The sequence below is a fragment of the Pan troglodytes genome, chromosome 16 (assembly GCF_028858775.2).
Source record: "Pan troglodytes isolate AG18354 chromosome 16, NHGRI_mPanTro3-v2.0_pri, whole genome shotgun sequence".
Classification (NCBI taxonomy): Eukaryota; Metazoa; Chordata; class Mammalia; order Primates; family Hominidae; genus Pan; species Pan troglodytes.
This window is the reverse complement of record NC_072414.2, coordinates 44,584,603-44,610,372: the sequence shown is the minus strand read 5'-3', so window position 1 is coordinate 44,610,372 and position 25,770 is coordinate 44,584,603. Positions and strand designations below refer to the sequence as shown.

Below are 25,770 nucleotides of genomic sequence, written 5' to 3'. Positions count from 1 at the left end.
TTAATGAGACTTACTCACTCTCACAGGAACAGAATGGAAAAACCCACCCCCATGATTCAATTACCTCCCACTGGGACCCTCCCATGACACGTGGGGATTATTACAATTCAAGGTGGGATTTGGGTGGGGACACAGCCAAACCATATCAGTAGGGGTTACAAAAAGTAATAACTGATTAATTAAAAATATATGGCAGTGGGACTGCTTTTATTACATATTATTTTTCAGTTAATAGGAGTTACTTATCTAATGCTAGTCAGAGAATAGTGATTTATTTATAATTTAGTATATGGGATTACGTGTTTGCTTTATGGGACTGATAATATTTTGTTGTATGTATGTCTGTGCTTGTATATGCTTGTGATTCCACAGATACATAATCATAACATTGTTATTAAACATTAGGGTTTTACTTATATTGTAGATATGTTTCCTTGTCAAAAGTAGGTATGTCATTATTTTAGATCTAACTGGACCACAGTATATTTAACCAGTCTCATATTGTTGAATATTTAGGTTGATGCCAATTTTTTTAAGTTGGCATAAATGTTTTCATAAACATCCTTGAACATTTGGCCAGGTGTACTTGTTCTGTTATTTCCTGGGGATAAATTCATAGAAGGAGAATTTTTATTCACAATACTCGATTGTGCATCATGAAGTAAAAAGGACACTTTTTATTTTTATTTTATTTTTTTGAGACAAAGTCTCACTCTGTTGCCCAGGTTGGAGTGCAGTGGCACAATCCCACCTCACCGCAGCCTCAACCTCCAGGCTCAAGTGATCCTCCTTCCTCTGCCTTCCGAGTAGCTGGGACTGCAGGCACATGCCACCACACCAGCTAATTTTTGTAGAGATGGGGTTTTGCCATGTTGCCCAGGCTGGTTTTGAATTCCAGAGCTCAAGCAATCAGCCTGCCTCAGCCTCCCAATGTGCTGGGATTACAGGCATAAGCCACTGCACCTGGCTGGACATTATTTTTAGATAAACTTTCTTAGTAGCAATTCCCCAAGTTGTTCCCATGCCTCTTCCATGTTAATCCATGGCATAAGAGGCCTAGACTCCTTCTCCTTCTCTGGCAGGCTTTAGAAATAAACAGCATATATAACAGCCTAGCAGTGGGAAAGACACTCTTCTTTCACTCCCATTGAAGTAGATTTGAGCCATCCTGCTTTGTTTGTTTTTTTCCTAAATCAAGAAATGTGTGTGTATAATGAGTAGTGCTTCAGCTGGGCTCCTGGTTAGAGTCTCTCAAGGAGTTAGTGGTTCTGGTCTCTCTCCTGTGGTTTTTCTGGAGAACAAGGAATAAATTCTCAGAGTTGGAAAAAACCTGAAAACAAGCCTAACTGAACCACTCGCTTACATAAATCTCTTCAGCCACACCCTGGCAAGTGTTTATCAAACTTTGCTTGAACACCTCTAGCCATGAAGAATTTACTTCTTAGTCTATTTCATCTACGGATCACCCCAGTTGTTCAAAGTTTTCCCAATGGCTAAGTTGTTCACTTTTCTCGATGGACAGAACAGGTGGGGAATTTTAAGAAGCTGCTACACTCCAGAACCAGAAGAGCATGCAAAAGCAGTCAGTCTGATCATAGCTCCCAGACAACCTGGTGCAAGCACAATCCTCATTGAGGTCTTAGGTAGAGGGACCCCCAGAACTGTGTTTTCATTGGTTAATCACTGGTGTCCAGTGATCTGTCCTTCATAGCCTGTGAAAATTTATAACATCCTTTCTGTTCTCTTCAATGTTATATTTTATGTCAAATAATTTATTTTTCTTTTCTTTTCTTTTCTTTTCTTTTTTTAAGACAGTCTCTCTCTGTTGCCTAGGCTGGAGTGCAGTGGTGCAATCTCAGTTCACTGCAACCTCCACCTCCTGGGTTCAAGTGATCTCCCATCTCAGCCTCCCAAGTAGCTGGGATTACAAGCATGCACCACCATGCCTGGCTAATTTTTATATTTTTAGTAGAGACAGGGTTTCACCATGTTGGTCAGGCTGGTCCCGAACCCCTGACCTCAAGTGATCCACCTACAGGGGTGAGCTACAGGAGTGAGCCACCACACCTGGCCAAATAATTTATTTATTCTAACATGTAACTGGTAAGAAGGCCTAGCAGTTCATATTTGTCTGGATTTGAAACATTTTTTGTGTTTTTTTTTGTAAAAGTAGACTTTTTCAGATGCTCTAAAATCAAACTTTATTTCTAGTGTGAGCTACATCCTCAAAATATCAAGTTAGATCTATTGAATTCTCTTTAGCCTGACATATTTCCCAAAAATTAGTCATATTCTTCAGTAAACTTTGCTGTTGTGTTTAGAGGTTGACATTATAAAAATTTTAATGATGTAACTTTTCTTTAAAAAAATTTTTTACTGCCAATTTTCAAGTACAATCTATAACAATGTAACTGTTCTGAGGACTACTATGATTTAGTATTCTCGTTTATTAAAATTAGACATTCTTGACAAATTTCTAAAAGTTGTCATCACATATCACTTGTACTTAGGTAATATTTTATGTGTTTCAAAATACCATTGTATAATCCATAGTATTCCTTTCAATACTTATGTAATAGTTACATTGGTAATTAACAGATAACTAGTATCATCTCTAATCTTTTGTTTCAAATTTTTCATTTAAACATTTAACGCACTGACTAAGTTCAGTAAGTCATCTGAGGGATTGCAAACTCCAGTCATGGTTTTGAAGTTTGTTTAGTTTACCTCCCACAGAGACAATGACCAAAGCAGCCAAATTTTAGTCCAATGTTACATTATTTAAAAGTGGCTTGGGGCAGTGGCTCACACCTGTAATCCCAGCACTCTGGGAGGCCAAGGTGGGAGAATTGCTTGAGGCCAGGAGTTTGAGGTTAAAGTGAGCTATGATCACGCCACTGCACTCCAACCTGGGCAACAAAGCAAGACTCTGTCTCTAAAGAAGAAGAAGAAGAAGAAAATACTTTTTTTAACAGTTCAGTTTTCATCACTTTAAACTTGATAATTCCTACTGCAAGAGTTAGCCACTCCCTGCTAGGAGCTTTGGAGATGTATTACAGTTTTGCAGGCATAAGGATAACAAGTCATAGAGTCCTGGTAATATCTCTTTCTTTCACTCTCTCATTGCACTTTCCCCACCCTCTTCCCCACTTTGTATGTCCTTTCCTAATCTAACCTGTTAGTTTTGCATAATTTTGTCAGCTGCAGAAATGATCAGGTGCTCTTTAGGATATGTACAGTGGTAGTGTTTAAAAAGTAGTTTTAAGAGACATCCTTGTTAAGAGTGAAGAAAAATTGGGCCAGGCGCAGTGGCACACACCTGTAATCCCAACACTTTGGGAGGCCGAGGCAGGTGGACCACGAAGTAAGAAGATCGAGACCATGCTGGCTAACACGGTGAAACCCCGTCTCTACTAAAAATACAAAAAAATTAGCCAGACGTGGTGGTAGGTGCCTGTAGCCCCAGCTACTCGGGAGGCTGAGGCAGGAGAATGGCATGAACCTGGGAGGCAGAGCTTGCAGTGAACTGAGATTGTGTCACTGCGCTCCAGCCTGGGCGACAGAGTGAGACTCCATCTCAAAAAAAAAAAGAAAAATTGATGAGGGGAATGATGAGTTTTTAGCCAGGCTTTGGTACACGGTATTTGGGGAGATCATATACATTAATGCTCTGGTTAGAGGCCTGCAGATGGGTCATGGTTGATTCCAAGGTGATAATGCAGAGGTAGTCAGTCAATTATGTGTTACAATTATGTGGATTTGGATTTAAAAGAATTATGGGCTCTCTTACAAGTTAATTTTACATCTTTTATTATTATATATAAATTGTTAATAAATTATTATAAATAATTTATTTGTATATAATAAATAATAAATAAATATTTAAATAAAATTTATTTATTCAAAAGTAGAGACTATATAATGTGAAAAATAAGAGTAAAAGCTACATTGTATGAAGCTAAGTTTGTTTTAAAAGTTATATACATGCTTAAAATAAGGCTATAAAATTAACAATAGATATCTCTGAAAAATGAGTTATTTTTGTCTTACTCTCTGAATTTTATAAATTTCTCAGTAAATGTGTTACTTTTTAATTTCAAAATCATTATTTAAATTTTGAAATAGTCACATTTTTGGAAAGTTTTATTTTCCCCGATGTTTTAGTGTGCTCAGGCTGCCATAAAATACCATAGATTTGGGTGGCTTAAACAATGGAAATTTATTTTCTCACAGTTCCGTAGGCTGGAAGTCCAAGATCAAGGTGCCAGCATGTTCAGGTCCTGGTGAGAGCTCTCTTCCTGGCTCGCAGACAGCTGCCTTCTCCCTGTGTGCTCATGTGGCCTTTCCTTGAAGAGAAAAAAAGCAAGAAGGAGACACATGTGGCCTGGGGGAGGTGGGGGAAAGCAGGGAGAGAGGAGGTCACTTTCTCTTCTTTTAAAGCTACATGCGTTACCACCCTTATGACCTCATTTAACTATAATTACCTCCTAAAAGCCTTATTTCCAAATAGAGTCACAGTGCCAGTTAAGGCTTCAACATATGAATTTCAATTCAGCTATCACTCAATAATTCCCATTTATAGACTAGCAATTTTTTTTATTTTTGATGATTGTCTTCTCTAATTTCATAACAATATACTTTAGTTACTAGTTAAGGTGCTTTTGATTACAAATAATTCACTCAACAAGCTTAAAGGAATTGATTGCTAGGGATACAGAGTTCTGTCTCAGTAGGTTTATGAGGGACTGGAACATGGTCAGGAATCAGGCAACTACTTTTTCTGGCTTTCTGTGTCTACAAAGTCTCTTGTTTCTCTCATTCACTATATAGCTTATTTCATTCTCTTCTTTCCTGTTCCATGGCCATGGCAGTCTATGGTCATTGCATAGCTCCTGGGTGTACATTGCCTCATTTTAAGTCATAGCAGACGGGGACAACCAATATCTCTGAATCCTAACTCCAGTGTCCTGGGAAATTGACTGACCCAGGATGGGTCAGGTGCCCACTTTGAATCAATTGGCTTTGTTGGGGTTGGGGAACAGGGTCACACTTTTATATATACATATAAATAAAGACAGGGTCTCCCTATATTGCCCAGGCTGGTCTCAAACTCCTGGGCTCAATGGATTCTCTTGCCTCAGCCTCCCGAAATGCTAGGATTACAGGCATGAACCACCACTTCCAACCAGGGGTCACGCAACTTAAAGAAGGCTGCCGGTGTTCACTCTTGGCAATGGCCACTGTTAAAATCTTGCTCTATGTGATCTTCCTAAAGTTCTTTCAGACAACTGGGTAGATGTTACTTTCATTTAACAGAAGAAAACGTTCAGTGACTTGTCTCAAGCAACATGTCACTACCGTAGAACCCTTCCTCACCACTGTCTTCACCACATACCCCTTAGAACCTTTCGTCACCACTGTCTTCCACCACATACCCCTACTCAACTACTGGCCACCTGTCTGTGCTCTTATAACATAGACTGCTAACGTCTATACGAGTGGTTATCACAGTACGTTATAATATGTATTTGGTTGTTGTGTCTGCTACTCTGAGAATGTTTAAAGTGTATGATCCATGTATTTTTTAACCTGGGGATGTATGATAAACTGGATGAATTGACTGGGAATAGTACTAGAGTCCAGGTTCTGGAGCTAAACTGTCCAGCTTCAAAATTCAACTTTGCAACTTCCTAGCTGGGTGATCTTGGGCAAATTACTTAACCTCTCCATGCTTCATTTATCTGAAAAATAGAAGTAATAGTCCTCACCTTCTAGAGCTGTTCTGAGGATTAAATCAGTTGACGTGTAGAAGGTACTTAGAACTGACAGTGATAAGTTACCAAATGTCGGCTGTCATTTTATATGTTCCAAATGGTCACTTTAGATAAACTTTTCTGAATGGTCTTAAAATACCAGTTTAATAAAGTTTACTCCCAAGGCTTCTTCCTGTCCTGATAAGCCTTCCTGAAGCTGGAAAAGAGCATTCTTCATCATACCCTTCAAAGCTATTCATAATCTGGCTCCAGTCCTTCTTTTTGCATACTTTTCTCTACATGAGATCTCTGCTCAAATTGCACCTTCTCTCTTCCCATTCCATGCTGCATGGTTCTGTTTGTTTTTAAAATTCTTTGAATTGTAAAGGTTTCAAAACTAGGAACTATGTGCATATGACTCTGTGTCCTATTACCTGAGGTATAATAGGCACTTGAAATATTTGTGGCTTGATTGGCAGAGATAAGAGCAACTTTTTGTACAACAAATTGTACAACAAATTGAATAGTTTGTGCACTTTTGTGTATGAATGTTCAACTTGTATAGCAAGTTAACAGTTTTTAAAATTAACTGTTAAAAAACTAAGAGCACTCATGAGAAATATTTAAATTACCATAACTACATGAAAAAAATCTACAGATTAGATTGTTTGAAACTGTAATAACCAGAATACCACACTCAACATATTGCAAATCAGGCTTTGTGCCGCTGCTGGATAATAGCATTTCTTCCTTAGAAGTTGTTATTACTATATAGTAAAAGCACAGAGGACCCCATGACTATGAATTTTCATGTCACAGAGTTAGTGCTGTGAGACTAAGGAACTAGTAAAGGCAGGGGGAGAGAAAGAGAAACATGCAGTTGGATCTGTATCTTTTTCTAATATGTAAATAATAGCAATAGAACATCTTAGCTAAATATATGACATAAGACATTTTAACCTTTTAGCTATTAGTGATGATTTGCGTGCAAAAACTATTGTACTTAACATCCAAAAATATTAATTTTTTTTTTAAGACAAAGTCTTGCTCTGTTGCCCAGGCTAGAGTGCAATGGGGTGATCTTGGCTCACCGCAACCTCCACCTCCCGTGTTCAAGAGATTCTCCTGCCTCAGCCTCCCGAGTAGCTGAGATTACAGGCATGCGCCACCGCACCCAGCTGATTTTTTGTATTTTTGGTAGAGACTGGGTTTCACCATGTTGGTAAGGCTGGTCTCAAATTCCCGACCTCAGGTGATCTGCCCACCTCGGCCTCCCGAAGTGCTGGGATTACAGGCATGAGCCACCACGCCCGGCCCAAAAATATAATTATTATAGGCTATAAAGCTAACAATAGATATCTCTGAATAATGAGTTGTTTTTGTCTTACTCTCTGAATTTTATAAATTTCTCAGAAAATGTGTCACTTTTTAATTAGAAAAGTAAGCTACCACCCCTGACCCAAAAATATAATTATTATAGGCCAGGTTCAGTGGCTCATGCCTGTAATCCCAGCACTTTGGGAGGCCGAGGCGGGCGGATCACCGGAGGTCGGGAGTTCGAGACCAGCCTGACCAACATGGCGAAACCCCTTCTCTGCTAAAAATACAAAAATTAGCCATGCGTGGTGGCACATGCCTGTAATCCCAGCTACTTGGGAGGCTGAGGCAGGAGAATCTCTTGAACCCAGGAGGCGGAAGTTGCGGTGAGCCGAGATTGCGCCGTTGCACTCCAGCCTGGACAAAAAGAATGAAACTGTCTCAAAAAATAATAGTAATTATTATTATTAATTATATTACAATTATAATTAATATACCAGTTCAACTAGAATTTGGAATTATCCATCATCTCCTCACTTCTGTAGTTTGTGAATCAAAAGTTTAGTATATTTTGATTCTCATTTTTATTATTTTCACTCTATGTTAAATGAATAATATGTAATGTGACATTAGTTATTTTAGGCAGACCAGATGAGTGCTTATTAAGAGTGCATTAAATTGAGGACCCTTTGCCCCTTTTTTATATCAGATACTCTGGATGAATATTTTGAATACGATGCAGAGGAGTTCTTGGTCTCTTTGGCCTTGCTGATAACAGAAGGACGAACACCTGAATGTTCTGTAAAAGGTCGAACAGAAAGCTTTCATTGCCCTCCAGCACAGTCTTGTTACCCAGTAACTACCAAACATGAATGTAGTGACAAGCTGGCCCAGGTGAGAATCTTGTGTTGAATGCTTTGTATCTTTTATATAAACTAGTTTATGTTCATCATCACCTTTATTTTATTACAGTTATAATTATCATATTTCAATGTAAAATTGATCATAATCATAAAGGGAAAAAATCCAAATCCTGGACCATAGCTAATAACCTTGGCTCTCAAATAAGGCTCTTGAAGGCATTGCAGGTAGCTCTGCTGATCAGTGGGGAGGTGGGCACCCAATTTCATACCTGCTGTCTCATAAGCTAGATTTAAGACTATCTCTGCTGTTGGATTTTACTTTATTTATTTATTTATTTGAGACGGAGTCTCGCTCTGTTGCCCAGGCTGGAGTGCAGTGGCGTGATCTTGGCTCACTGCAACCTCCACCTCCCGGGTTCAAGCAATTCTTCTGTCTCAGCCTCCTGAGTAGCTAGGACTACAGGTGCGTGCCACCACACCAGGCTAATTTTTGTATTTTTAGTAGAAGCGGTGTTTCGTCATATTGGCCAGACTGGTCTTGAACTCCTGACCTCATGATCCGCCCTCCTCAGCCTCCCAAAGTGCTGGGATTACAGGCATGAGCCAGGATGCCCCGTCTGCTTTATTTTTAGAATCTCAGCCCTGGCTCATCCACTTTGTGTTGTTATTCATTTGGTAAATTGATGTTGTTATGATTATTTTCCCCGCATTAACCAATTTCCCTTTTGTATTCCTTTTTTTTTTTTAATGGGAAGCTATTTTTTGTTAATGTTTTTGTGTAACATTGTTCAAAATATTTTGGTGTAGTAGCATATAATTTGCTTTAAGAATTTTTCTCCCACTTATTAGTTTCTCAAATGTAATCCAAAATTTTAAACTCTAAAAATCGTGTCTATTTTGAGGCTGAGCGCAGTGGTTCACGCCTGTAATCCCAGCATTTTGGGAGGCTGAGGAGGGCACATCACAAGGTCAGGAGTTCGAGACCAGCCTGGCCAACACAGTGAAACCTCATCTCTACTAAAAATACAAAACTTCACTGGGTGTGGTGGTGGGTGCCTGTAATCTCAGCTACTCGGGAGGCTGAGGCAGGAGATTCGCTTGAACCCAGGAGGCAGAGGTTGCAGTGAGCCGAGATGGTGCCATTACAGTCCAGCCTGGGAGACAAGAGTGAGACTCCATCTCAAAAAAAAAAAAAAAAAAAGATCTTGTTTATTTTGAGTGTTTAATGAAAATGAGTTTTTAATATTTTGGTGTTCGGATTTAAGAAGTAATCTTTCCTGTGAAATGATGAAATTAATAAAGTAGGCAAGGCTGGGCCAACTCAGAGGCCTGTCAGACATTGGATGTAGCAGTTCTTTTTCCACAAGGTAGAGCAAAGATACAGTCCTCAAGAAAATTTGCATTATAAATGTTCAATACAGCAGGGGCACTGTGGCTCATTCCTGTAATCCCAGCACTTTGTGAGGCCAAGGTGGGCAGATCACCTGAGGTTAGGAGTTTGAGATCAGCCTGGCCAACATGGAGAAGCCCTGTCTCTACTAAAAGTATAAAAATTAGTCTGGCGTGCTGGCGGGCACCTGTAATCCCAGCTACTTGAGAGGCTGAGGCAGGAGAATCGCTTGAACCTAGGAGGCAGAGGTTGCAGTGAGCCGAGATCGCACCACTGCACTCCAGCCTGGGCGACAGAGCAAGTCTCAGTCGCAAAAGAAATAAAATAAATGTTCATTACTAATCCTTGCACTCTAGAGCTCACTAGCATAGATCCGTTATTAAATGAGGAAACCTAGATAGCCAATTCTGAGCAAAGCTCTGCAATAGCTGACTCATTTCTCACACAGATGTCTACTTTACAATTATAATTTTCTATTTTAAACACAAAATTAGGTGGGTTTTTGAGACATTTTGCTTATATTCATTTTCTCTAAGTGCCGCCAAGCCAGACGAACTAGGTCTGAGGTCACATTGTTGTGGAAGAATAACCTTCCAATCATGGTGGAAATGATGCTACTACCAGACTGCTGCTACAGCGATGATGGGCCCACCACAGAGGGAATTGATCTAAATGATCCTGCAATTAAGCAAGATGCATTATTATTAGAAAGATGGATCTTGGAGCCAGTTCCTCGACAGTAAGTTGTTGAACGTAGTTCAAAGTTGTTCTTGGTAAATCAAGGTTTCCATTACTTCCTATAAATTATTTTAATGTATCATGTCTTTGAATTCCTCTATGTAATAAAATTGAGATAGTATTTATATTTGGCACTAAATATGAGTAAATATAATACTTGCATTTAGTAATTGTGACTTCAAGTGACAGCGTAAGTGTATTCCTATGCTCTTCAAAGCACAAATCCTGAGTGATAAGTTTATGGATCTCAGCTTCTGCCATTCTAAAATTCAGTCATTTTGTACTTGCCTACATTTAAATTATGCTTTGTTACTTCCTTAGAAATGGTGACCGATTTATTGAAGAGAAGACGCTTCTGTTGGCTGTCCGCTCATTTGTGTTTTTTTCTCAGTTAAGTGCATGGCTGAGTGTTTCTCATGGTGCTATTCCACGAAATATTCTCTACAGGTATGTCTAGGGCCAAAAAAAAAGGACAGTGCGTATTCAGCCACCTTGGTTAGCAACCGAATGGCATTTTACCTTTTAAATAGATTATTTCCTGCAATTCTAAATGTAAGTGGATAAAATTTACTGCGGTTTTTCAAAACAAGTTAGAGAGATTTAGATTGACTCAATATGAATTTTGTTTGTTGTATTAAATTTGGTATGAATAATATCAAGAGAACTTTTAAGCTTACTTTAGAGAACCAATGGACTTAATGCTGCTATTATAAAGTAGAAAAGTTTTCTGAGCTGCTGAATTTTTATGTTTGACTTAATTTTTGGCATCTTGGATAATGTAAACATATAGGCTGCTAAACAGCTAACTGGCTTTTTAGGCAGATGGCCATGAGATAGGGTGTCTCTTAATCACCTTGCACAATAGAATTAGCTGAATCCATTTATGTGCTAGCAATTACAAAGTCCTTTTTTCTGTTTTAACAAATATTTTTAAGTTATAATATTCTTGAGCTTTAATGCTTAAGTGATCTGGTGTTCTTAAAAAGATCATCTCTTCCAAGCATAAGCTATTATATCACTTACATTGGTTTTATCAGAATTATATGCATGGTAAAGTGGCTAAAAGTAAACCTCAGTGGTAATTAACGCAAACAAAAATAAGTGTATGACTGCTTTACATTTAAAATAATATACAATAATAAGGATCTAACCTTTATAATCCAATAATACAGTATTTTTCTGTGTGATTCTAGAATCAGTGCTGCTGATGTAGACCTACAGTGGAATTTTTCACAGACTCCAATTGAGCATGTGTTTCCTGTTCCCAATGTTTCTCACAATGTTGCCTTGAAAGTCAGTGTTCAGTCCTTGCCCAGACAATCTAATTATCCAGTTTTGACGTGCAGTATTCACACTAATATTGGCCTTTATGAGAAAAGAATTCAACAGCATAAACTTAAAACTCATCAGCACCATAACCCAAATGAAGCAGAACAATGTGGTACAAACAGTTCACAGCGTCTGTGTAGCAAACAAACCTGGACCATGGCACCTGAAAGTGTGTTACATGCAAAAAGTGGCCCAAGTCCAGAATATACTGCAGCTGTCAAAAATGTCAAACTATATCCAGGCACTGGCAGTAAATCTGACCATGGGACATCTCAAGCCAATATTCTAGGCTTTAGTGGTATAGGCGATATAAAATCACATGAAACATCAGTGAGAACTTTAAAATCATTTTCAATGGTTGATTCCAGTATCTCTAACCGCCAGAGTTTCTGGCAGTCAGCTGGTGAGACTAACCCTTTAATAGGCTCTTTAATTCAGGAGCGGCAAGAAATCATTGCAAGAATTGCCCAACATTTGATTCATTGTGATCCAAGCACTTCACATGTTTCTGGACGTCCATTTAATACTCAAGAGTCTAGTTCACTCCATTCAAAACTTTTCCGGGTTTCAGAAGAAAATGAAAACGTGGGAAAAGGTAAAGAAACTTTCTCCATGACTTTTGGTAGTCCAGAGTTTAGTTCCCCAGAAGACACCAATGAGGGGAAAATTCGACTAAAACCAGAAACTCCTCGAAGTGAAACTTGTATTTCTAATGACTTTTATTCTCATATGCCTGTTGGAGAGACTAATCCTTTGATAGGCTCTTTACTCCAGGAGCGGCAAGATGTTATTGCAAGGATTGCTCAACACTTGGAGCACATTGATCCAACAGCATCACATATCCCCCGGCAGTCATTCAACATGCATGACTCCAGTTCGGTTGCATCTAAAGTGTTTAGGAGTTCATATGAAGACAAAAATTTGTTGAAGAAAAATAAGGATGAGTCGTCAGTTTCCATTTCTCACACAAAATGTTCCTTGTTAGGAGACATCAGTGATGGGAAAAACTTAATACCTAATAAATGTTTTACTTCTTTTAAAAATAATAGTAAAGAAAAGTGTTCTTTGAAACATCAAACAAGAAATCAGTGTCAGAACAATCCTAGTGAAATCATCCAAAGTACATATCAGGAGACACAGAACAAAAGTTCTAGTTTATCGACTTCCTCAATTTTGTCTCAGCACAAAGAAAATAACTTAGATTTGACAAGCAGATTCAAGGAGCAAGAAATGAGCAATGGAATTGATAAACAGTATTCAAATTGCACCACTATTGACAAACAGATTTGTACAAATAAGTATAAGGAAAAAATAATAAATGAGAACTATAATCCAAAATTCTTTGGCAATCTTCAGTCTGATGATTCCAAAAAAAATGACTCAAAAATAAAAGTTACTGTGTTGGAAATGTCTGAATATTTGAACAAATATGAAAGCATGTCCTCAAATAAAGACTCAAAAAGGCCTAAGACATGTGAGCAAAATACTCAACTTAATAGCATAGAGAATTATCTCAATAAAGATAATGAAGGTTTCAAATGTAAAAAGTCAGACCAATTAAAAAATGAACAAGATAAGCAAGAAGATCCAACTAATGAAAAATCCCAAAACTGTTCTCAGAGAAGAAGTATAAAAGACTGTTTGTCTACATGTGAGCAACCAAAAAATACAGAGGTATTGGTAAGTAACATCTAATATGTCAAATGTAAGTCTCAAATATTTGTTATGGTTTAAATTTTGTTCACAGGAGATCTAGTTATAAAGGCCCAAGGTTCCATTATCTACAGGACACACAGTCTGATAGAATAATAAACCTACAGAACTAGTATTAACATCCTTGCAAATAACCCACTCTCCTAAGAACAAATGCTAAGTAAATGGAGGAAATAAAGATCATGCTGTTTAAAAAATAGGAATTGGTACCTTTTTAAAAAACTGTTAATAGGACAGTAATTGTTTTCATGACATGTTAGGTCTATTATTTAGTTCTTTTAGCTCTGTTCTCCCCCTGCTCCCCCATCTTAAAGGCCTCTTTTTCTTCTAGTCAGAAGCACCCAGGCCAGGCACAATGGCTCACAGCCTATAATTCCAACACTTTGGGAGGCCAAGGCAGAAGGATCACTTGAGCTCAGGAGTTGGAGACTAGCCTGGGCAACATAGTGAGACCCTGTCTCTACAAAAATAAATAAATAAATAAAAATTGGCCAGGCATGGTGGTACATGCCTGTAGGCCTAACTATTTGGGAGGCTGAGGTGGGGGAATCACTTGAGCCCAGGAGTTGAAGGTTGCAGTGAACTATGATTGTGCCACTGCATTCCAGCGTGGGCAACAGAGTGAGACCCTGTTTCAAAAAAACAGAAACAGAAAAAAACCAACCAACCAAAACAGAAGCACTCAGCTTTTTAATATTTGATTTGTAATTTCAAGAGAATGAATACTATATAATATTTATAAAATACTACTTGGATTTTGTATATTGCTTGTATATAACGTTCAGTTATATTACATATTAGGTTTCTGCAAAAGTAGTTGAAGTTTTTGCCATTGAAAGTAATGGCAAACCTCAATTACTTTTGCACCAACCTAATAGGGTACTTGGTTCTTTTTGATAACTACACCATATGGGACAGGTAGGACAGTTATGAGGAAACTGGGACTCAAAGAGAATGACATACCAGTAGCTGTACAAAGTCCTTAGTGATTCAACTGGCACCCCCACCCCAGTCTCTTGACTCCTAATCCAGGCTCCTTTCTACTACCTCACAATAATCTAGGACAAATTTGTGGACTGTACAAGTCCTTGGTTCATTCCTCTTGTTTAGAAAAAGAATTAATTCCTCCTGTTGCCCTTTTTTGTTTATTTCAGTACTTATAAACAATTCTTAGAGCAAAAACAGTCAGAAATCAAATTTGTATTAGCTTAATGTATTATTTGTTAGCAGGTCAGACCCAATATTAGCGTTGTGCCCATTGTGCTATGCCGTTGGTCAGTTAATGACTTTCAAAGTGTCTATAGGGAAACCACCAAGTTACTGGTCAAAACACCTGAGTTCTAGTCCTGGCTTCATAGTTTAGGCCTTAAGTGACCGTAAATAAGTCGTATTACTTATAAAAACCTGTTTCCTCAATTTTACAAGACTCGTGATTAATCTCTTTTGCCTATCTTAGAGTGGTGATAATCAAACAATTTATAAATATTTTGTAGACCTTAATGTACTATATACATAAAAGATATTTTAAGTTATTTTCATTTCATTTGATTTCCTACCAAACCACCTTTTAATTTCTAAAAATCATTAGGCTTCACTTTCCTTTACTTTTCCAAGCAGTATCTCAATTATATGGAAATTTTCTTCTTAAGTACCTTGATCCAAGTCTAAATGACCTAAGTTTGTCTTCTTTATCACTCAAATTAGCTTTTCTGGACAGAGTTTTAAAATTTTGCCATGTTTCCAGTTTATATTTTTCTTCAGAAGATCTCGCTCTAATATGGGGTGTAATCAAATGGTAGTTTCCAATTTTCTAAAAGTATAATTGTCACAAAAACCTACACTGGCCTTAAGAATGTTCGGTTCTTATGATCTTTTCTGTTATCTAATAGGGAGGCTTGAATCTGGCCATGATATTTTTCAAGCCCACTAAGGTTCATTTTTTTCATGTACCTGTTTTAAATGTAATAAACAATTTACTGTGTGCCCCTTCTGAATATTTTACACATGTTGGCTTACTTAATCCCTCTCACTTTGATATGAAGGTAGGTGCTCTTACTAACTCCAGTTGACAAATGAGGACCTTGAGCTAGGGAAACTATATAACTTGCCAGGGTCACAAAGCTAATAAATGGTAGAGCCAAGACCCAGAATAGTCTTTTATAATTTTTATTCATGTAATTTTTATGAATTTCTGATCTTTGGGTATAAACTTCTCCAATCCTTAAGAATTAGCCTGTTTCTTGTATCACGTCAAAAACATAGTGCTGTGACTGCATTATATATAATTTTTAATTTACAGTGTTTCTTATATTTCTGTATCATGTTCCACCAAATTATATCATCTGAAAATGGTTCTTAATATTGACATAGTTTTATATTTTACAATATTGTATGAATTTTTCCTGTGAGTACAGTAGTCGCCCCTTATCCACGGTTTCCTTTCCATGGTTTCAGTTACTCATGGTCAACCAGGTCACAAAATAGGTGAGTACAGTACAATAAGATACTTTGAAAGAGAGAAAGACTACATTCACATAACTTTTATTATGGCATATTATTATAATTGTATTTTATTATTATCATTAATCTCTTATTGTACCTAATTTATAAATTAAACTTTAGGATAGGTATGTATAGGAAAAAATATATATATTGTTTTGTACTACACGTGATTTCAGGCATCCACTGGGGTTCATGGAATATATCCCCTGAGAATAAGAGGGGACTACCATAGTAGTTTTTTCACAAATTGAAATAATCAGGTATTAGTTTGCTAGATGATAAATTCTGAACAAATATGACCATATAAAGCATTTACATTTGGACATGTTTTCTTTAGAACTTAATTTATTCAGCATATTACAGTAACCATTTTAGACATTGTTTTCCAATTGGTATATATATATAGTGTGTAAACATAAGATGTAGATACACAGTTTGAGCATCCCAAATTTGAAATGTTCGAAAATCCCAAACTTTTTGATTGCTGACAAGGTGCTCAAAGGAAATTTTCATCGGAATGTTTCAGATTTGGGATTTTTGCATTTGGGGTGATTAACCAGTAAAGTATATATGATGCAAATACTCCAAAATCAGAAAAAAAATCCAAACTTCTAAACACTTCTAGTCCCCAAGTATTTTGGATAAGGGATATCCCACCTGTATATCACCAACTTCACCAGCAATACCTCAGAATGTATTAGGAATGAGTTTAAAAACAAAAACACTGTCCAAGTTCTTTAAATGGTATTTAAATATTACAATTAACATCTAATTATTTTCCTAACAGAGGACTACACTGAAACATTCAAATGTGTGGCGAAAACATAATTTTCATTCCTTGGATGGAACTTCAACCAGAGCCTTTCATCCTCAAACTGGATTGCCTCTTCTTTCAAGCCCTGTAAGCATTTTTTTTCTTATCTCATGCTTAGAACTTACATACATCTGAAAGGTTTACAAATAATTTCATTCAAATTTTAATTGAAAAAAATTTAAATGTCTTTAAATTTCCAGTTAGGAAACATTTTATTTTTTGATAACACATTTTACAGCTATGTGATAATACAGGAAAAGACAAAAATGTGAATAAAAATGAAATTTATTAGTTATAAAATTTATCTGAAATTCTTTTGCCTCAAATTGTAACTGTTACTAGATGTGAAAAAAACAAAAACCATCAAGTGGATTTGTATCTTACTGATACCACTAACTGGGTCATCTGCAAGTTAAAACTGTTGCTGTTTTTGATTTGGAATCCCTTCACTTAATCATCTTGAGACATATAAATCTCTCCACTCCTCAATTACTAATAGATTTAGATATCTGAGTGCAGTGGTTAAAAGCATCACTTTGGAGTCACACTGAATTCCCCCTAGTTATGCAACACAATCTCTTGGAGTCTCAGTTTCCTCATATGTAAATCAGGATGATAATGTCTACCTTAGTGTTGTGAGGATGGTTAGTATCATCCCTCTTGCATGTAAGCAGTCAGTAGTTAGTTGGTATGGCTACCATTTCAGTTAAACTTGAGGCAAGCAGTAAATTGTATAGCAGAACTAAAAATCCGTGTAATTTGCCACAAACGTATTTTTAGTTGTATGTGTTTTTTAGTAACTAAAAGAATACAGTATCTCACGTATGTTCAAAAAATAATTATTGAACAATAGATGTAGAATTTAAATGTATAACTTGGAGCTCAGTCTTCTATTTTAGAAAAGTTGAAGTCCAAACAACTTTAAAAAATTCCAAATGGATTTTGTTGTTTTTTGTATTTTTAGTAGAGACAGGGTTTCACCGTGTTAGCCAGGATGTTCTCGATCTCTTGACCTCGTGATCCGCCCGCCTCTGCCTCCCAAAGTGCTGGGATTACAGGCGTGGGCCACGGCGCCCGGCCATGTTTTTTCAAATTCTTATGGGTACATAATAGTTGTATATATTTACAGGGTACGTGTGATGTTTTGATGCAGGCATACAATGTGTAATAATCAAATCGGAGTAAATGGATTATCTATCACTTCAAGGCTTTATCATTTCTTTGTGTTAGGAACCTTCCTATTTCACTCTTATTTTTAAATATACGATAAATTATTGTTAACTTTAGTCACCCTGTTTTGCTACCAAATACTAGATCTTATTCATTGTGTCCAACAGTGTTTTTGAACCCATTAACCATTCCCACTTTATCCCTCCCTCCTCACAACTCTTCCAAGCCTCTGGCAACCATCCTTATACCCTTTATCTTCATTAGTTCAAATGTGTTTGTTAAGCTCCCCCATATGAGTGAGAACATGGAATATTTGTCTTTCTTGCCTGGCCTATTTCACTTAGCATAATGTCCTTCAGTTTCATTCATATTGTTGCAAATGACAGGATTTCATTCCTCTTATGGCTGAATAATGTTCCATTGTGTATATACTACATTTTCTTTATTCATTCATCTATTGATGGACACTTAGGTTGCTTCCATATCTTGGCTGTTGCAAATGGTGCTGCACTAAACATTGGAGTGCAGCTATCTCTTTAATATACTAATTTCCCTTTTTTTTCCTTAAGATATATGCCCAGCAGTGGGATTGCTGGGTCATATGGTAGTTCTATTTTTAGTTTTTTGAGGAACTTCCATAGTCTTCTCCACAGTAGCTGTACTAATTTACATTCCCACTAACAGTGTATGAGGGTTTCCCTTTTGTTCCATCGTTGCCAGCATCCGTTATTGCCTGTCTTTTGGATAGAAGTCATTGTAACTGGAGTGAGACAACATCTCATTATGGTTTTAATTTGCATTTCTCTGATTAGTGGTGTTGAGCATTTTTTCATATATCTGTTGGCCATTTGCATATTGTCTTTTGAGAAACGTCTGTTCAGATTTTTTTTGTCCATTTTAAAATAAAAACTCCAAATGTTTGACCTACCTAAGAGGTGATTTAAAATGCCCAAGTGATCAGGGAAGAAATTTTCAGCGTCTTGCTGGTGTAAAAAGCACCACAGACTTCTGGTCAATATGGTAGACTAAGTCAATACAGGAAGACATTTGCCCCTTCCCCCACACAGAGATTCTGGAAGAAGTATAACTTCCAAATGCATAATGTTATGTAAGAGCAAGAAAGAAAAATTCCCAAGGTGTAACCTGGGGCAAATTTTGGTCCGCTAGGATATTTGAACCTAAAATAGCGCTAGGGTTCAGTTCCCCTGCTGAGAACAGGAATCAAGGCTGCAAGTCTGTAACAATCTTATCTGAGACCAGATTCTTCATAAAGCCAGGCACAGGGAAGACTGGCCTTCTATAAATGAGAGAGGGGGAAAATGTATCCATCTATTTACTCGGGTGGAGTAGTACATGGGAGAAAAAGCAGCACCTGAAAGAAATTGTACCTAAATCTAAGCCACACATGGTAGGGGTTCTGAATTTATACTACCTATGAGATTCAGAGATGTCTGGCTAAGAAATAGCCATAAAAACTAAATTGGAACCCATGAAATCCATCTAGTATTAGTAGGGGAAACATGAAACTATCCCACATCTATAACCCAGGGCAGTGAGGATTTATTTTTATAGCAAATACCTCTTACTGAAGATGACCTTAGAGGAAAAAAAAATTACAAAGCACCTTAAAAGAATCAGCAGGAGCAAGAAATGGGAGGATGCACATATAGGAACTCTGTTATCAGAGCAATTTGAGAGTTAAAAGTAACTGTTTAAAGTATTCTGGGAGATAGATGAAGGCAAAGATAGGGAATTCAGATGAAAGAACGTGGATTTGAACTAAATAGAAATTCTAGATATGAAAAATGCATGAAGTGTATACACACACATGCATACACATACAGATGAATTAAACAGCAAACTAGGATCGGCTCAATAGAGATTTTGTGAGTGAGTAGACAAATATTTAGGAAGCACCTAGAATGAAGCACAAAAGGGAAGAGAAATAGTAAAATACGAAAAAGCCATAAAGAGAATGAGATGTTCAATGTAAGTCTGGTAGAAGTTTAAAAAGAAGGACTAAATAGAATAAGAAAATGCAATATTAGAAATGAAGGCAGAGAACTTTCCAGAATTGAAGACATGAGGGTTTAGATTGAAAATTTCACAATAAGTTCTTACTACAGTAAATAACATGGTACACTTGTACAACTCTCCAAAATGTCGAGGTGGTTTAAATTTTCAGTGTCATCTGTTTCTTCAGTCACTAATTAGACCAGAGAGTCAAGTACACATATTTAATATTCTAGAAACAAAACTGTCTAACTTGTATATGATTTTACCTTTAATTAACATTTAGGTCTTTGATTTTAGGATATTTTGAGCCAGGTGGTGTTTTGCTTTAAATGTAATCTGGTATACAGTGATGGTTGAAAACCTAGGAGCATAGTACTTTTCAAATCTATTCTCTGTAAAGCATTAGGATTCCTGGAAATGTTGCAGTAGGTGGAATGGGCAAAGGGTGGGCAGTGCTGGTGGGGCCTCAGGCTCCTATCTCTATTCGGTTTTCTTTTTTTTTTTTTTTTTTTCCTTTTTAAGTTGGAAGTGTTTCCCACCTCCCAAAAAAATAGAGAAGTATACAAAAAAGCAAAATGTTCCTTATATTATATATTGGAATTCCATGCAGGGTTTGGTTTTGGAAAAAGATGTTTCTGCTTCTTAAAAAATCAAAACCTAGTAAAAGTGCTTTTATTTGTCATCTGTTTTTTCAACACTAATAAAATAACATAAGAACAATGTGTAATGAACAGCATGATTTTAAATAAGCTATTATAGGAGAAGTTGTAATATTTCAAAGATATGCTTAAATTTCATTTAAAAAGTGTTTTATCAATTCAAGAAAAAAATTAACAGTTTTTTTTTAAATATCACAAATGATCGTTTTGACCTTAGGTTCCTCAAAGAAAAACACAATCAGGTTGCTTTGATCTGGATTCTTCATTACTACATCTGAAAAGCTTCTCATCTAGAAGGTATTTATCTCAAAATTCATTTGTGTGTTTCAAACAGAATTTCACAAAATTCTGGTCTTTAACAATAAATAATGTTGATTCTAAACATCAGAATTGTAACAGGAATCTTATTTAGAGTATGATACCATGTACACACGCAGTTATTAAGGATGAGTGTGGAAGAAATTAAGGCAATGAGTAGCAACTATATAGTGGTCATCATAATAAACTCTTACATTGGTTTTAAGTGGTTTTATATATTTCTAGTTATTAACCTCTACTACCTTTTACTCTTTGACGGAAAAAAAAAAACAACCTTGGCCATTTTTTTCTGTGTTGGCAAATAATACTCTGATTATAATCTTTAGTCACACACTTTTGCCCTTGTATTCTCATTCTTAACTGAAAATAAGATTGATATAGAAGTCTGCATTATTATTTATTTCCAGTAGATGCCACTATGTGATATGTTCTAAATTCCACCTCGAAACCTTTTAGGATGTGTGTATGTGTGTTTATAAAATATAAAATATAAAGAAAGATAAAATCTGAGAATTTAAAACTTGAAATTTTATATTTTAAAATTTGATAACATTAATTTATTATGGTAGTTTGAGTAGAGTTCAGATTTTCTTAATTTTGTACAAAAGTAAATAATATTGTGCCTTGGCTTGGTGACTCACACCTGTAGTCTCCAGCACTTTGGGAGGCTGAGGCAGGAGGATTGCCTGAAGCCAGGAGTTTGAGCTGTATGAGCTATGATGGTGCCACTGTACTCCAGCCTGGGTGACAGAGTGAGACCCTGTCTCAAGATTAAAAAAAGTATTGTGGCTAATGTGTTCTTTTGCTGATTTGTTTTTCTAATAGTCCTCGACCATGTTTAAACATTGAAGATGATCCAGATATTCATGAAAAACCATTTTTGAGTTCTAGTGCTCCACCTATAACAAGTCTTAGTCTCCTAGGAAATTTTGAGGTAATGTGCTTTGAAACTGTTCTTTAAATGAAAATTTTATACCCTAGGTTCTAGGGTGTCATTTTATGTCTTTAACTTTGGTTGTGAAAAGGAAAGAAATAATTGTCTTTTTTCAAGCCTTGAAATTACCTTTTTATTTTATTTTCACAAGAAGGGAAATCAGAATTGTTGGCAGTGACGTCTTAGAATTGGATAGATGGTAGTGGAGAAGAGAAGACCTGATGAAATCAGGTTGGATTGAGGAATCTGTTACTTAAGCCGGGAGCATAGATTTGACCACATCTTCTTACTTGGTAAAATTGGGTCTAGGACCCAGAGAAAATAGTGGTGGGCTAATAGCAGCCCCCTCATAATCAGGGAAGTTGATTTGCAAAACCAAAAGGTTCTCTGTACTTTATTTGCAACTTTTTTGTAAATCTGCAGCTATTCTAAAGTAACAAGGTTATTTTTTAAAAATTCAAATAAAGATTTCTGATATGTTTACTCACAATATTTCTACTTGGGGTCAAGTAGAAATCATGGGTTTCAATTGTCTGTAATTAGAAATCAGCTTAACCTTAAACACGAACTTGTAAATGACATTTTTAAAGTGATTTTAACTGGTGAGTTTTTTAGGAGAAAATAATTTAAATTTTATATTTTTAAGATAAATAGTTTTACAGGAGTTGTGTTTTGATATATTAACCATTTGCTTTATAACTATTTTAATAGTGAAGCTATCTTTCAAAGTCTTAGTGGAAATGAAAAGATATTTCATGGTAAGTCTTTTCCATGTCACTTCCAAGGTATCAGTTCAGAGATGTCAAGCTCTCTATTCCTCTTTGTCATCAAATTAAAATTGCATAGGCCATTGTTAGGGTCGGGTGGCTCAGCAACCTTTGTACTACAAGAAATTATTTTTCTTGCTCCTTTTGAGACATGTACTACAAAAAATGTATAAGTGAAAAAGAGAGCAGTCTGATATGTGAAAACTTTGGAAAAGGGAATGTATTAGACTGTTTTTGCATTGCTATAAAGAAAGGCCAGAGGCTGGATAATTTATAAAGAAAAGAGGTTTAATTGGCTCAGTTCTGCAGGCTTTACATGAAGCATGGTGCTGGCATCTGCTTCTGATGAGGCCTCAGGGAGCTTTTACTTATAGTGGTAGGCATAGTGGGAGCAGGCACATCATATGGTGAGAGCAGGAACAAGAGAGCAAGGAGGGAGGTGCCATATGCTTTTAAACAACCAGATCTCGTAAGAACCTACTGTTGCAAGGACGGAACCAAGCTATTTGTGAAAGATCCACCTCCATGACCGAAATACCTCCTACCAGGCCCCACCTTCAACTTTGGGGATTACATTTCAACATGAGATTTGAAGGGGACAATATGCAAACCATGTCAGGGAAGATAGTTAAAGATCAGTACACAGTTTTTTTCAGACGATTCTATTTGTGCAGATATACATACATTTTCCAAGTGACTTAAGAAATAGAGATGTTCTGAGACTATCCAACCCATAGGTCTTATTTATAATGAATTTGATGTTTTCTTCAGTAAATTACAGAAGATATTTCCTCTGCTTAGTGAATTTGACATTCTGTGCAATAAAAGATGGGGTTAGACTTGAGTCACTAAAATGACACATTAGACTTGTTTAATGAAAACAGGGCAAAGTCTTATCCCTGTAATGTTGTTGGGGGAAATCATGATCCTTAGACATTATTTGTGGGGCATTAGGTGGAGTCTGGAAACACGTGGACACAGAATAACACCCAAATAGTCTAATAGCTAATAGTCACCTTTTCTTGCCACCATTTAGAGCAAGCTTGTCCAGCCTGCGGCCCAGGACAGCTTTGAATGCAGCCCAACACAAATTCGTAAACTTTCTTAAAATGTTGTTAGATTTTTTTTGTGATTTTTTTAAGCTCATCAGCTATTGTTAATGAGTATGTATATGTAAGTATCTATATATATCTACATATATATTTTTGTTTGTTTGTTTGTTTGTTTGTTTTGAGACAGAGTCTCACTCTGTTCCCCAGGTCTGAGTGCAATGGCGCAACCTTGGCTCACTGCAACCTCCGCCTCCTGGGTTCAAGCAGTTCTCCTGCCTCAGCCTCCCAAGTAACTGGGATTACAGGAGCGCGCCACCATGCCCAGCTAATTTTTGTATTTTCAGTAGAGACGAGTTTCACCATGCTGGTCAGGCTGGTCTCAAACTCTTGAACTCAGGTGATCCACCTGCCTCGGCCTCCCAAAGTGCTGGGATTACAGGCATAAGACACCACGCCTAGCCAATATTAGTATATTTTACACGTGGCCCAAGACAATTCTTCTTCCGGTGTGGCCCAGGGAAGCCAAAAGATTGGACACCCCTGATTTAGAGTTTTCTACTGCAAAACCTTGTCATCATCCATTCAATTCATCTGTCCTGTGATTTTCTTCATTCAGTTCAGTCCAGCATAATACAACCATTGGAAATGAGTTATTTTTCCTATATGAGGGAATCTTAGTGCTTTCTGTCACTATAAAATAGCTTGTATATTCTATAATTTTATATAAATGTAGTCACACAGTATTTACTCTTAGGGGGTGGCTTGGGGATTTATTTAACTGAGTGTCATTGTTTTTAAGATAATCCATGTTGTCCTGCATATCAAGAGTTCATTCGTTTTTATTACTGTTGTATGGATAGACCACAGTTTGTTTATTCATTCACCTGATTTTAGACATTTGGGTTGTCACCACTTCGGGGTTATTAAAAATAAAGCTGCTATAAACATTTGTGTATGAATTTTTATGTGGACATAAATTTTCATTTCACTTGGGTAACTACAGTAGAATAGAATAGAATAGAGAATAGAATAGAATAGAACAGAACAGAACAGAACAGAACAGAACAGAACAGAACAGAATAGTTTAACTGTTAAGAAACTGCCAAGCTATTTTCCAAACTGATTGTACCATTTTAATTTGCATCAGCGTCGTATGAGAGTTCTAGTTCTTCCACATCCTTGCCATTGTTTGCAATGATCAGTCATTTTCATCTTAATTATTGTGGTTTTAATTTGTATTTCCCTGATGACTATTGATGTTGATCCTCTTTTCCTGCACCTACTTGCCAAATAAGCATATATGTTTTCCAAATATTTTTTCCAAGTCTGAAGTTTGGCTGTACATTTTTGTGATAGTGTCTTTACAAGAGTAAAAGATTTTAAGTTTTTTGATGTCGAATTTTCTTTATGAATCTTACTTTTGATGTTGAATCTAAAAAAACATTGCCTAGCGCAAGGCTTCTTTACACTAGTACTGTTGATATTTGAGTTAGATAATTCTTCTGAAGGGCTGTTTGTGCATTGTGGGATGTTTAGCAGAATCTCTGGCCTCTACCCACTTGATTCCAATAGTACCCCCCTGCCTAGTTCTAGCAACCAAAAATGTCTTCATATATTACCATATATCCCCTGGGTGAGAACCACTGGCCCAACCCAAGGTCACAAAGCTTTTTTTCTGTTTTCTTCTGAAAGTTTGTATTAGCTCATACGTTTAGATCTGTGATCTATTTTGAGTTAATTTTTACATGATAGGAGGTGTGTGATCAAGGTTCCCTTTTACGCATATGGATGTTCAATTTTCTAGTCTTGAAATCAGGTAATGTGAGTCCTAACTTTATTGTTCTTTCTCAGCATTGCTTAAACTATTCTAGCTCCTTTATTTTTTCATATAAATTTTAGAATCATCTTGTCTATTTCCACAAAATAGCCTGCTGAGATTTTCTTTGGCCTACATTAATACAGGTCGATTGGAGGAAAATTGACATCTTAAAAATATAAAGTCTTCCAATCCCTGAAATTCATTTATTTATATATTCTTTTATTTGTTTCATCAGTGTTTTATAGTTTTTAGCATGCATATCTTGGACATCTTTTTTATTTTTAATAGGGGTAGGGACTTTTCTCTGTCACCCAGGCTGGAGTGTAGCTGCGTGATCATACCTCATTGCAGCCTCGATCTCCTGGGTTGAAGCATTCACCCCACCTCAGCCTCCCAAGTAGCTAGGACTCTACGCTTGTACCACCACACCCAGCTAATTTTTTAAAAAAGTTTTGTAGAAATAGGGCCCTGCTGTGTTTGCACAGGCTTTTCGTAAACTCCTGGCCTCAAGCAGTCTACTCACCTCAGTCTCCCAAACTGCTGGGATTACAAGTGTGAGCCACCACGCCTAGCCCAGATTTTTGATATCTTTTTGTAGATGTATACCTAAGTATTT

General features: G+C 36.7%; 1 protein-coding gene across 21 annotated transcripts in view; it reads left to right on the top strand.

The window, feature by feature from the left end:
* The window catches only part of ATOSA (atos homolog A), a 128,513-nt gene that overhangs the window by 88,247 nt on the left and 14,496 nt on the right, over window positions 1-25,770 (top strand). For 13 of the 21 annotated variants that reach the window (XR_010151388.1, XR_010151387.1, XR_010151385.1 and 10 more), the window contains 7 exons: window positions 7,780-7,964; window positions 9,860-10,062; window positions 10,383-10,508; window positions 11,255-13,070; window positions 16,393-16,506; window positions 20,482-20,561; window positions 21,408-21,516. Coding sequence is in view for 16 of the 21 variants with exons in the window: in XM_009429157.5 (XP_009427432.2) it covers window positions 7,780-7,964; window positions 9,860-10,062; window positions 10,383-10,508; window positions 11,255-13,070; window positions 16,393-16,506; window positions 20,482-20,561; window positions 21,408-21,516 (2,633 nt within the window). In the remaining 5 variants the exon portion in view is untranslated. Of the gene's footprint in view, window positions 1-7,779; window positions 7,965-9,859; window positions 10,063-10,382; window positions 10,509-11,254; window positions 13,071-16,392; window positions 16,507-20,481; window positions 20,562-21,407; window positions 21,517-25,770 lie in introns of those variants that run through there. The other 8 variants (XR_010151389.1, XM_054666961.2, XM_063794153.1 and 5 more) reach the window with 3 other exon arrangements.